At 41.4% G+C, this 13,062-nt stretch overlaps 1 protein-coding gene across 1 annotated transcript; it reads left to right on the top strand.

The window, feature by feature from the left end:
• Positions 1-456: 456 nt before the first annotated feature.
• On the top strand, positions 457-12,003 carry gyg1b (glycogenin 1b). Its single transcript, XM_061713717.1, has 7 exons — positions 457-560; positions 2,269-2,404; positions 2,532-2,706; positions 2,792-2,954; positions 8,274-8,400; positions 10,745-10,961; positions 11,280-12,003. The coding sequence occupies exons 1-7, from the start codon at positions 554-556 to the stop codon at positions 11,421-11,423; spliced, it is 969 nt and encodes a 322-aa protein (XP_061569701.1). The 5' UTR covers positions 457-553; the 3' UTR covers positions 11,424-12,003.
• Positions 12,004-13,062: the final 1,059 nt, after the last annotated feature.

Raw genomic sequence — 13,062 nt, 5'->3', positions numbered from 1 at the left:
TTAGTTGTCCTATGTTTTACATATTTCCGTAGATATTGTTTGTTTCACTATAGGAGGAACCACTCGACAAGCCCTTATGGGTTTTTTTTTGGTTCCTCCCGCACATTTTCTGATATATTTCTTTTTTTATTTCCTTTTTTTCTACATACTGTTTGTCTGTACTTTTTAAAACTGTTGTAGGATATTTTTAGATTAGATTAGATTAGATTCAACTTTATTATCATTGCACATGTTAAAGTACAGGGCAACGGAATGCAGTTGCAGAATGTGGAACGCAGAATGCATTTTTATGTGCAAATAAACTAAACTAAACTAATACAACAATAGGTTACGAATGTAGTTTGTTTTAGTTGCTGAAAGTGTGTGAATAGTTAATGACCTGTTTGGGGGTGTGTTGGCAGCAGGTGGGTGTGTGGGGAGACGGTCACGTGACCGAGTCCTCCTGTCACGCTGGTATAAATCCACCTCTGGAAATGTAGTCAGCCCTCTTCTCCTCGTCACGCTGCCGTCTTCAAGTCCGCGCAGCACGGTCGCTCCGAGTCATCCTCCAGCCATGGCAGGTATGGGAAATGTTATTTTTTTTTAAAGCGTAGGTGCGTGTCGCCGCGTACCCTACGCCGTAGGCTCTGCGTTGATGTAACGCGGGACCATAAATCAGCCTTCAATGGTCTTCACCGAGACACTAACTTCACGCGCAGACTCAAGTTTAAATGTTAAAAGTCTCGCGGACTCTTGCGTTGTTACGTATGTCTGTGTGGAATTTTTATTTTTTTGCGTTTTTATTTTTACATACTGAGTCTCGTAGTTTGTACTTAAGCAGCCTGAGTAATTTTGTGTATTATTTATTTATTTATTTTTTATTTATTTTTTTTTTTATTCTTGAAAAACGTTTTTTGTTGAAGTGTCCTCGTGTTTTATTATGGGACAACACTTGCCACAAGTTTTTACAAGCATGTCTCATGTTTTCTAAACCTGCAGGTCCCAGGTTGTAAGTTTGAGACCCCCGGCACTACCACATAAATCTCAACTCTCTTTTGATGTTAAACTTTTGAGAAGTAACCTGTCAGTATTAAGAGTAAACATGTCCAGTCCGGACTGAGAATCGGTGCAAATCTGGGCTGTTTTTTTCCCAGTTCTTTATTAACAGAACAAACAAACAATCAAACAATACAAAAGCAAGTCTTATCAATGAAATATCAAACATCAGAACATCAGCCAGGGGGTAGGCTGCTAAATAAATACAGAAAACAAGGTGCACAAATCACAAGTTTTCATAGCTTTCTTGTTATTCGAGTCACAAATACTTTGTATGTACTGTTCAGTTCTCTAAAACGTGTTTATAAAACCATGATAACTGCATCGACGCTGCAGCTCTGTTTCTACCAATTGAACAGGGGGGCGTGAGGAGAAAGAGGTGTGGCAGTAAAACAGAGCAGCTCTTTCTGGCATGCTCTGCTCAGGCAACCATTGTTCTGCTTGGCTCCAAGTTTGAGACTCCAAGTCTGTACTTTGCTTACCCGTGGTCTTTCTTTCCTTAGTCATTTCAAAGCACTAATTGGTTAAAATACAATCCATGTGGGATTCTTGCTGGACCACATGCCGAAGTTATCACAGCTCCAGTGCTGACTTCATCATCTGTGTTTATTCTTCCTCCCACAGGCAAGTCATTGTTCCAGGTTATGACTTGGCAAGTAGTGACAGATTTTCATCCCAGCAATCTGAGGTGATGGTAAAGAACAGATGCCAAAAAGGCAAATCAAGCTCACCTTAATGAGACTATTTAACGTGTTACTGGGTACCAAGTCGTACCTTGTGAAAGTCTTTTATGGATGTTAGATTTTTAATGATTTTACAAATGATGCTTGGATTCATATTACAATGGATAACTGTTCAGACATGAACGCTGTGGCCTAACATTGTTTAAAACTGCCTATACTTAAGATGGTGAACGAACAATCTTGGTATGTGTGGCTCCCAAAGAATTTATCTTCAGTTAAGTTTTTAATTGGTGACATGGGTTGGAGCTCATATCTTGGCTGCAGCAGATTTGAGTACAATATTGGAACAAATTGTAATAGAAAGGTAAAGGACTGCTTTTTTATAATCTCAATGAAGTTTCCACATTAGGTTTCAGTTGTCTACCTTTTTTAATAAGTGATTTTATGTGGAGACCTTTCATCTTCCACAGCACATTGCTCTCTGCAACAAGACCCTATAGATTTAATGAGAATTACAGAAAACCCACTTTTTTTTTCTCCCTGCCAACAGATCAGGCCTTTGTGACATTGGCTACCACCGACAGCTATGCTCGGGGCGCTATGGTTCTGGGCAAGGCCCTTCGCAACAACAATACATCCAAGAAGTTGGTGGCGCTCATTGGCCCACACGTGTCAGAGCCCTGCCAGTGAGAAACCACAATCCAGTAACACAACATTTTTGAGTCATGCCTGTTGGCACTCCTGTCGACTCTTGTTTTCCCCCTTTTCGGTTGATGGGGGGGATTCACTTAAGTTTTTTTTCTAAATCACTAGATCAGTGCTGAAGAGGATCTATGACGAGGTGAAGCTGGTGGACGTGCTGGACAGCGGCGATACGGCTCACCTGGCCATGATGAAGCGGCCCGACCTCGGGGTCACCATCACCAAACTTCACTGCTGGACCCTCACGCATTACTCCAAATGTGTGTTTATGGATGCAGACACTCTGGTGAGACCGAGTGTTGCATCATCGCAAGTTTCAAGTTGCTATTAAGTATTATATAAAGCATTTTGTTTAATTGTCTGCATTGTAGGTGCTTTCCAATGTTGATGAGCTGTTTGAAAGAGAGGAATTGTCAGCTGCTCCTGATCCTGGCTGGCCTGACTGCTTCAACTCTGGCGTGTTTGTTTTCCGCCCCTCGGTGGAGACCTACGGCAAACTGCTTCAGTTTTGCACAGAGCACGGCAGCTTTGATGGTAAGCCAAAAAAATGTTTGTTTTTTTTTGTTTTTTTTTCTAGTTTGACATCTTTTAATTTGACTCAATGTGAAATCTGGATCAGATGGCTTTGCTAAAGATGTAGAAAGATTTTAAGGGTTGAAGAATTGCATCTAAAGACAATAAGCTTGAGTTTTAAGTTGCATATTAAAAATTTCAACATCTGAGGAACATGTGGGCCCTCTTGTTCAGCTTCAGATTCCTTTTAAAATTGATAGCCAACAGTTCTCATGCAAATTGAGTCATTCCATTACATAATTTTGTGTCTCTAAGAGAAGACCAGAGACTTTCCAAAATACTTTTATTTATTTATTTATTTTGTGAAGCCAACATGTGGAAAAGGCTTTGAATTCCACCTCACACCAAATGACCTAGATTGTCTTGACTCTCAAAGTGTAACACATTTTCTTCCAACTGTGGAAACTTGCATACCACCTTGAAATTGCTTTTACTATACAAGCTCGGCATGTAAGAAACTCCTACAGTGAGAGGTTGTACATCTCCCTCGGGGAACTAATCCTTGTATTTGACTGTTTAACACACTTTCCTATAAATTTAATATCTTTAAGTCATTATTTTCTGATTTAGTTTTTAAGAGGTTATTTAGAAATGCTCATGTCTGTCCTTCAGTACAGAAGCGTGTGAAAATATAGTGTCACATAATGTTTTGTACTTTTGTCCCCCCCCACCTCCAGCCACTGAACATTAAGGCTTTAACCTGATTTGAGCAGCACAACTTCAGTAAAATGATGTAAAACTGGTCTTTGGTCTTTTTTTGCTCCAAGTAAGGCCTTTATCAAGCCCAGTGCCTGAACACAAGGCCCTCCTGTCCTTTCTAGCTCTGCAGAGTTATTCTCAGGGGCTTGTGGGGTGGGGTAGGTGTTGCATTTGAGGGGCCCTGTCTTGCACAGAGGACTGGTTGACAGTCAGAAATGCTTCTCAATTAAGTGTACTATAACTAAACTGTGGCACTAGTTCTGGCTCCAGGGCTCTGTGAATCGGTGGCTAAAAACGCTCAGTGGTCCAGACTTGTTTGGGGTTGGCATGCTGAAGGTTAACCACCTATGGCTCCTCCTTTGAACATGACTGCTAAAGTCGTCCTCCATATTAAATGATGTTCAGTGTATACAAATCTCCATGACTGAACAGTCATTCATATGGTTGGACATGCTAGAATTTTTAATCAAGCCGCTTCAAGTTGGAAATTGCAGGACGGCAAGTGTATAGTACCGGTACTCCTGAGTTTTCCATGTAATGCAAAGTTACAACTATGTGTAGACTTTTCCCAGTGGCTCTTCCTGTCTTCTCCCGTGTCTACCAGAACACGGTGGCCCAAACTGGTTGTAATGAGACTGCAGATCTGTGACGCCTTCACTGACTGCAACAGAGCATTAACACACCATCACAGCTTTGGATCCCTTCTCAAAGTTAAAATTCTCATAAAAGGCACTGTAGGACTAACATTGTTCACCTCAAATTTAACATCAGAAGTGAAGCCATTTCCACCCATTAGTACTAGAGAGAAGGATTTTCTGTATTTGCTTTTGGTACAGGCTTGGAGTGTGCAGGGGGAGTAAATGGATGCAGAAAGGCTCTGTGGACGTTGCCAGTTGTTTAAAACTTGGTAGGGGATCTTGGTTGCGCCACAAAATCTTAACAAGTATGTGTTAGTGACAAGCAAGCGGAAACCTGAAGTAACAACCCCCTCCCTGCATGAACGCCTGGTAAATGAAACTCTTCTGGAGATTTTACTAGGAGCTTGCTGGAGAGCCTGAAGCACATGTGCAGTGCATGGTTTTACTTTAAAAAATGTTCAGTTATGAAAGTGTACTTGATGGCTCACTCTGGAAAGATGGAGTTATGAAATTGTTTAACACTTTTAAATAGGCAGCCTAATTTGGTAACATTAAATAGATGTGCATCATCAGAAATCCTCAAGTTACCAGAGCAACAAAGTCGTCTTGTTTTTGTTTTTTAAATTCCGAGTATTTTGAGAGCTCTGTGGTTGAGATGACTCGCTTATAAAATTTCTCCACAGATAAGTCTTAAATTGGGTTCTCAAACAACATCTTATTACTGATGTCATAATGGACTAACAATATTAGGTCTTTTTTTCAGAATTGAAACAAAGTTGGTTTGTAGGTGTCCTCAAAATCAGACAAAAGTTTTAAGGAATGCACCAAACAAAATGTAGATTATAGTTGGCCTTGTTAGCAGGGATGTGACGGTGTCTCCCACACCCCCGCCCCTTGTGATGCTGTGAAAGGGATTCAGTGGGGGCGGATAACTGAGGGAAAACCAATTAGTCTACTTTATATGGGGCATGCTTTCAAGCGCCGACTCATTGCTGCCACAACTATTTGCTGGCAAGAAATATGCACATGGCAATCACAACTTCATACAAAAGACATTATCTTTTCCTCCACCACCCATCCCCCCCCTGTTCTCAATTAAAACTAAGTGGGTTTTCAATGACATTTAATGATTTTATTTCCGGTGTCCCAGTGTGATGCGTGTCTGCACGGTGGTGTGGTAATGAACGGAGCCGTCTTATTTATAGCTGTGGAAGTTCAATTGACGTGCACATGGGTGTGGGGTTGAAGTTGCTTTGACCTTTTTTAGCATTTCATTTCCAATCCATTTAGGATGCATGTGCATATGGTGGGTGATGTATGGAGAAACTGCTGATGAAAGAGGGGCTGAACCCAGAGGCTGTATCTCTGCATCTGTGGCTCCGGTGCCGTCTGCTGCCAAGACAAACTGGCAGGGTTGGATGCACATTCTTGCTGAGCTCCTCTCATCCCCTCAAAATGAAGATCCTCTGCAGTATATTGAGTTTTGAAATCCTCAGTGGAGGTTGTGGGATTGAACAAACGGCTGTGTTTTAACGGCACCAACTTGTAATTTCATGGACGTCGTGGGCCCTTTGCTCACCAAAAGTTGTACCGGGTTTTGCTCCCTGACTTGCCACAGTGACTTTTAAGAAGGGGAAGAAACTGCTTCAGTGTTTGAGATTTTTCTTGTTCTTGGCAGCTAAATCCTGTTTTGGCTCATCAGTTCCAGGTATGATGTATGAGAAGGTTTAGATCTGATTAGTTTACTTGAACTGATTGACATTATGATTAAAAAAAGGCCATGTTGTCCCAGGTTCTGTTGTGCAAGCTGCCACCAAGAGCAGATCTGCTCGGTTTGGACCTGGGGCTTCACATGTGCAAACTTAACAAAGGGCTCTGATCCAGAGGAGAACATTCACCAGCAGGCAGACGAGCCTTTTCAAATACTTGGCTTTAAGTGAACGTTTCATAAATGGGGCTAGGTTTGGTTCTGACATGGGTGGGGGGGGGGCACCATTGTTTTTGACAGCTGTTAAAGGCCACACTGTGCTTTTTCCTGACATTGAACGGTTAAATTATTTGTAGAATAATTTTTCAACATGTGAAATGGCTGCATTTTAAGACTAATCAAGACAAAAATGTTTGTTTCTGAACAGCCAAAGTTGTTTTTTTGCGCAGCAACTGGTAATTATCACCCCCACAACCAATAAACCGCACAGCTCCATTTTTAATTGGAAGAAAAATTCAAACTACTTTTGAATATCTTTAATTTGACTATCCCTTTACTCCCAAGGGGAGTAGAGGAAGCGAGCTGTGGGAACAGTTGTGTAACTGCCCGTCGGGACTCGTGTGTCAGTAGTTGGGTGTGGAGCCTTGAGCCCAATCTCACAGATGTGCAGTTAATTTGACTCGACGCCAGTCCCTCAAAGATGAAACCTGAACGCATTTTGCAAAGCTGCATTTCTTGTGAGCAAAGCTGGCTTTGGGTAAACTCATAAAGTGAAATTTCTTCTTTTTTTTGGGGGGGTGGTTTGGTCCCTAGATTTCCAAAAGTACAGCCTGATCTCTCTCGTGTGTGTGTGCTCCTCCCCCTCTTTGCGAAGGCATTTTCTGTTTAGCAATCACTTGCAGTTTGTAGAGTATGTTCAACGTCATCATGGCTCCCTCTCATGAAGTGTAACTAACTCACAGGGAAAACCTGTCAGCATGAGCAGCTAGCAATGCCTTGATTTGTCATTCCAGGGCAATTTCTTCCCAGATATTGCTTATTTCTTGACTGACTGGACTGGATTATGACACTCTTGTGTTGCGTTGCACACCAACCGTGATCACTTGTGTTGCCTCACCATCCTGTCACTACACGCTTTACCATCTGCTCTACGCTGTGCATACATTCTGGGAAGGGGCTCCCAGTCCACGGCCCAGCCCATCTTCACATTTTTGGGGCCATGTGGCTGGACCACTTTAGTGCCATTAGTGCTGGTACTTCAAACTCAGCTATTACTGTGTACATTTCCCAGTAATAGGTGGATGACGAGGGGGGGTGGGAGAGGGAGAGGGAGTCCCACCTCATGTCAGCTGTTATCTTTAGTCTGGCCACCCACAATTCTGCTTCTCTGGAGTTTTGAGGGGTGGTGTAAATTTTAAATTTCATCCTTTTTTTTTTTTTTTTAGTTTATTTACAAATAATTAAAAAACACAAATACAGATAATAATCGAGGTTTGTAAAATGGGACTCCCCAGAAGCTACTGTAGCTTATGAATAGGGGCCCAGTCACACACAGCAGAACGACTATAAATTACACATATAATACATATACATACAGTATAATAACCTTATAACCTAAAAAAAAAAAAGGATCTCCTAGATACAAATATATTCTTATAAAAATAATACATCAGGTATTAGTACATAAAAAATTTAACAAGAAACATAATATAATAATTTTTGTTTTAATCTTTTTTTAAACATTGAGAGAGATCCAGACTCTTTTATAGTACTACCAAGCTCATTCCAAATTTTTGGACCTTTGCAGGTTACACTAAAACTTGTACATTTTAGTTTCCTTTTCTTTCTCTTTTAAAAGCTGTTTTCCCCTTGTGGTGTGTTCATGAGTGGGAACAGAAATGGGGATGAGATGACAGTCTATCATTGAGTCTAAAAACTACAGTATACATTACACAGGCATTGTGGAAAATGTTACACTCAGTAAGTTTCAGAAGCTTAAAACCATTAAAAAAAGAGGATCAGAGGGAGCATTAAATTTGCTCCATGATATAACGCGAATCACTTTCTTTTGTAAATCTTAATGCATGGAGAGTGGTTCACACATGCCTGGGGGGGGGGGGATCAATCCAAATGTGGTTAAAATGGTGACTTTAAGATTTCTACAAAATTGAGGTATGTGGAGGTTTTTGTCTTTTCTTGCATTGGTGAGAATGAAAATGATTCCTGTCTCTGCAGGAGGAGACCAAGGTGTTCTGAATGGCTTCTTCAATGATTGGGCAACAGCTGACATATCCAAACATCTCCCTTTCATCTACAACCTGAGCAGCATAGCCATCTACACTTACCTTCCCGCATTCAAGCAGTAAGTGATTCTTCTCTTTCTACTAAAGTTATGCCTCTGCTGTCTGAAAGGGATGTGAGTGTGGGGTTAGATCTGTATCACAAGTTGAGTATAATTTTTAAAGGGCTATAATGTAACCACAATGTCTACACCCACAAGACAATGGTTCCAGTGCTGCATCTCGTCAATGTCGCCAAGATCTTGTGTACTGGGCACCAGGCCAAGATGTAAGTGGATGCCAAATCACATGAACATGTCGCAATGTGACATTGAGTTACGAACGAGATGAGCTGCGCAATTACAGACTCTCCGCTGGAGCATCCCGCAGCCGGCCTCTACTACTGGGTTGGATATCCATCCTGATCTCCCAACAGCTGATACTCACTCCTAAAAATAGAGCACTGTATTTAAAGACCGTTTTTTTTTCATGTTCGGCTCCAGTGCTGTTCATTGTGTCCCATCTCAAGCCCTCCTCCCATCCTGATTGCACCTCCGCGTCGACAGCTCTCTGCATAGAAACGAACGTCATCGACAGGCTCTTAAGTTCAGTCTCTTCTGGCATCCGAATAATGATGACTGCGACGATAAACGAGTCTTTACTTGTCAGCAACTTGTCAGAGCTTGGCGGTCTGGCAAATGCAACAAAACGTCCCCACAGGGCCAGCTGGGGGATTTATTTGTATTTGCATGTTTGCCAGAGCAAACGCCTCCATATCTGTGAGGGCGTCTGTCCAAACCTGAATACCACGGTGACATCGAGAATTTTGCAGCTGAAAATATTGATTCAGAGGTTGTTGGGTTTTTTTTGCTTCCAACGTAGTTTTTAGCAGCACCCTAGACTGGTTTGAGGCTGTTTCTGCTTCTCAGCATTATGTTATGTTGACTCTTCGCTTATATTATTAAAAGCCTATTTCATAAGTGAGATTTGTAGGGTTACCCATCACTTTTGGAAGATGAACAATTTCCTAAAAGGAGATTGCGTAGGTGGCTCTTTTACATGCAAGATATGTATTTTTAATGATAAAATCACTTTGTAGCTAGTTTCGTTCAGTTTGGACCTGAGGGATAGTTTGCTTTACAGCAATCACACATTCTAGGATGGGCAACCTTTTCTGTATATTGCACTTTGCCTTCATCTCTGGCCAGATGTGAGGACAAAACATTCCTCCATAACTTGGTCTGTTCGACATTAACAGGGAGTTGCTGGACTTCAGTTGTTTCATTGGCCATTTTCATGGTGTTAAACTTCTCAAATATAGCCTAGAAGTTTTTGAACGCAAGACCATGCATCGATCTGGCATCTAAGCCTCAAAGCACAGATGATTAAATCTGGTGTTTGTGTGTGAGGGTTTTTTTTTTTTTTTTTAATTGTGTGTTTGAGAGACTACACTTTGGCATTTTAATGTTCACATGAAGCGCAGGGGGGTGAAACATCTGTTGCAAATCTGAAAGACAAGAAAATCACACAACAGGCACACAAACATTTGGAATCTGAAGAGGAAAAACAACTTTTTTTTGTTTTAAACTGGCAGAGACAAACAGCAACTATCTCAGGTCTGTAAAACTAAATCAAGACCACTGCAATTATGTGCAAGGGGGGGAAAAAAACAAGGCTTTACCTGAACTGCGCCAAAAGTGGAAGGGGGCACAACACCACGCGAGAGACCACAAACGGATGAGGAAGAATCTCCGGACAACCTGCAGACCCCACTGTCCCTCACCAGCAAGCAGGATTTCTTGATAAGACGACGAGGGCCCCGAGTCCTGGATGTCATAAATCAGCATATTACCGTAATCTGCAGCTGGCTACTCGAATACCAGACCATGGCTTTGCATGAACTGAAGAGCCTCAAATTATTTGCGTTGAACAAACACAAGAGAGGCAGAGGGAGGCCGCCGGTCACATAGGGATTTGTGTAACGACTTGGCCCACATTGTTCAGCATGGAGCCACCACCTGTTCCATCTCCTGCATCAGTCAACCCTTCTGATGTTGCTAAGCCAGTGTTGAACACATGTTCCTCATCCAAGGATGAAAGCGGGGTCTAATCTAAAAATGCCTTATGATTGCCATTTGGCAGACATACCCCCTGGCTGAGCTCGGAGGAGCTGCAATGGCAGTGAGGGAAACTTGTGAACTGCATTAGAGCTGCAGGTGAGGCCAAAGGAGCAGATTAGTTTCTCAAACTGCCCGAGTTATGAAATATCAGAAAATAATGGTAACTTCAGTAAATAGGACTAACTTATAAACTGTAACTTAAGAGGTTGCAGTAGCAAGAGCTGACCCAGGCAAAGGGGTAAGTGTTTTTTTTTTTTTTTTTTTTTTTTTTTTTTATATTGTAAAAACTCTAATTTCATGTTTACAGGTATGGTGGAAATGCCAAGGTAGTCCACTTCCTTGGCAAAACCAAGCCATGGAGTTACACATTTGACCCCAAAGCCAAACGGCTTTTGGGGGGTGAACAAGAATTCACCTCACATCCCACTTTCCTGCTGGACTGGTGGACCCTGTACGCCAGCGCCGTGGTGCCGATGCTGCGGGAACAATACGGAGACCAACCATTCCACTCCGGATGTGTGGAGGTGAATTGATCTGTTCGTTGCACATCTGCATTTACACAGCTCATAACTCTTTAAATGGGATGAGGGATTCTCCACGGGATGTTTTCCTTACTATTCAGGCACCTTAATTACTTTCAAGGAACAAGCAAGTAGAATTTTTGTACTTTGTTTTGTTGTGTGTTTTTTTTTTTTTTTTTTTTTTTGTGAATAACAGGTTGGCAATTTAATACCTTCACTCCTCCTAAAATCAGAGCTTGACCGGGGTGTTGCGTAAAGTGTGTGTATTGTGGTTTTCCCTTTCCTTCTTCCGCCAACCCTGAAATGATTTTCTCTCTTCAGGGTGAGGGCAGCTTTTCACAGGAAGTTAAGCCCCAGCCGTCCTCCAAGGAGAGGAAGGAGCAATGGGAGCAGGGTCAGGCTGACTACATGGGAATGGACTCGTTTGACAATATCAAGAGAAGGCTCGACACTTTCCTCAAATAAAGGGGTGTTGGCGTATCAAAAGCATTCGCTGTCTAACAAATGGTCACCATAGATCTTTTTGGTGTTTGGTTTTTCCTTTCCTTTCTTGGAAACTGAAATGGATTGCAGTTTTCCTTGTTTCTCTTGTAGAAATGAACCAATGTCTCCCCACCAGCACTGTGCCTCCATTAAGACCATGCAACTTAAAAGAAAAACTACCATAAGTGGCTTTAAAAATTCTATGCATGATCATCTTTTTACTGTCACTGTGAAGACAAGTTTACAATAACATGTTTTTGTTTTTTTGTTTGTTTTTTTCTTAAACAGATGCCAAGAATTTGACAAAAAAGAATTACTGCTTTTTGTACTGTTTTAAAATAGAGATGTTTAACATGTAAGAAATGTTTACAGTGTTTACAAAGACGGTTTAAAATTTACACTACGATATTGGTGTCTCCTCTCTTTACTGCTGTTGGCCCGGAGGTTTTGAGCAGCAGCTTTCCTGTAAGTGAGTCGTTGAAGTCTTCTGTATTTTTACTTGACCACAATGTTGACTGCTACGAAGCCCTTCATCTGGAAATATTAAAATTGTTTAAAAACACTGCCTAGTATGGGTTTTTTTTGTTAAGCTGGAAGTCCATAGGGAAGCTTTTACCAACTATTGTTTTCCACTTGTGAATTGTTCTGTATGCTTGTAAGAGGTGTGCTTTAATCCTTTTCAGTGTCATGTGCAGTTACTGCTTCTCTATTGTTGCATCAGAACTCCATCTGCTGTAGTTTCTCTTGTACCACACCTGCTACTAAACTGGGCTGATAGTCACTTGGTAAGAACTTAAACTGTTTTCATAAGTCGGGGTTCAGGATGAAAGTGGGGTTGAATTTTTGGAAAGGGTACATTTTAGATGGATCACCATTTGATTGCAGGGCTGCATATAGACACTCATGACTATGGGGAAAACTACGAATTGAAATTCATGTTTCTTGAAAGCCAGAGTACCTGGAGGGAACACGTGCAAGCATGAGGACTGCATGTCAAATCCAGAGATTCCTGTGCACTGGCCCCAGGAATTAAACTAGGAACGTTTTGCTCTAGGGCCACAGTGTTGCCGCTTTGATTGACAAACGTTTGTAAACTTGTTGCTCATCTGTCCATTAATTTGGCAGATTAATTCAAAGCAGGCATTTTAACACATTTTAATGGGGTTGGCACTGGGCTCACCACCTGTGGGAAGGGCCTTAGGGTTCAAGAGCTGGGTGGGGGCCAAAGGCGGGGACTCTGGCAGTCGGATCCTCCACCACAGAAGCCGCCTCTAGGGAACTGGAGCATCACCACTGTTGGAAGGAGCCTACACTGATGCAAATATTGTGCTTGATCTACTTAAAAAAACTAAGTCAACTTTTTGCATGAGATTATTATATAGATCAAGAAAGACTAGTCTTTGTATAAACTACTTAATGTTTTGTATGTAAATAATACATTTTCCAAGTACAGTCAACTTAATTGTGTTAAGTTTACTTTATCAAAATTAAGTTGACTTTATTCGCTAAAATTAAGTTGACTTTATTTTCAAATGAATTTTGTACATACTAAAAATTTTGTTTATACAAAGACTAGTCTTTCTTGATCTACATAAAAATCTCATGCGAAAAAGTTGCCTTA

The sequence above is a fragment of the Cololabis saira genome, chromosome 22 (assembly GCF_033807715.1).
Source record: "Cololabis saira isolate AMF1-May2022 chromosome 22, fColSai1.1, whole genome shotgun sequence".
In the NCBI taxonomy this organism is placed as follows: domain Eukaryota; kingdom Metazoa; phylum Chordata; class Actinopteri; order Beloniformes; family Belonidae; genus Cololabis; species Cololabis saira.
This window is presented reverse-complemented; position numbering and strand designations above follow the sequence as displayed.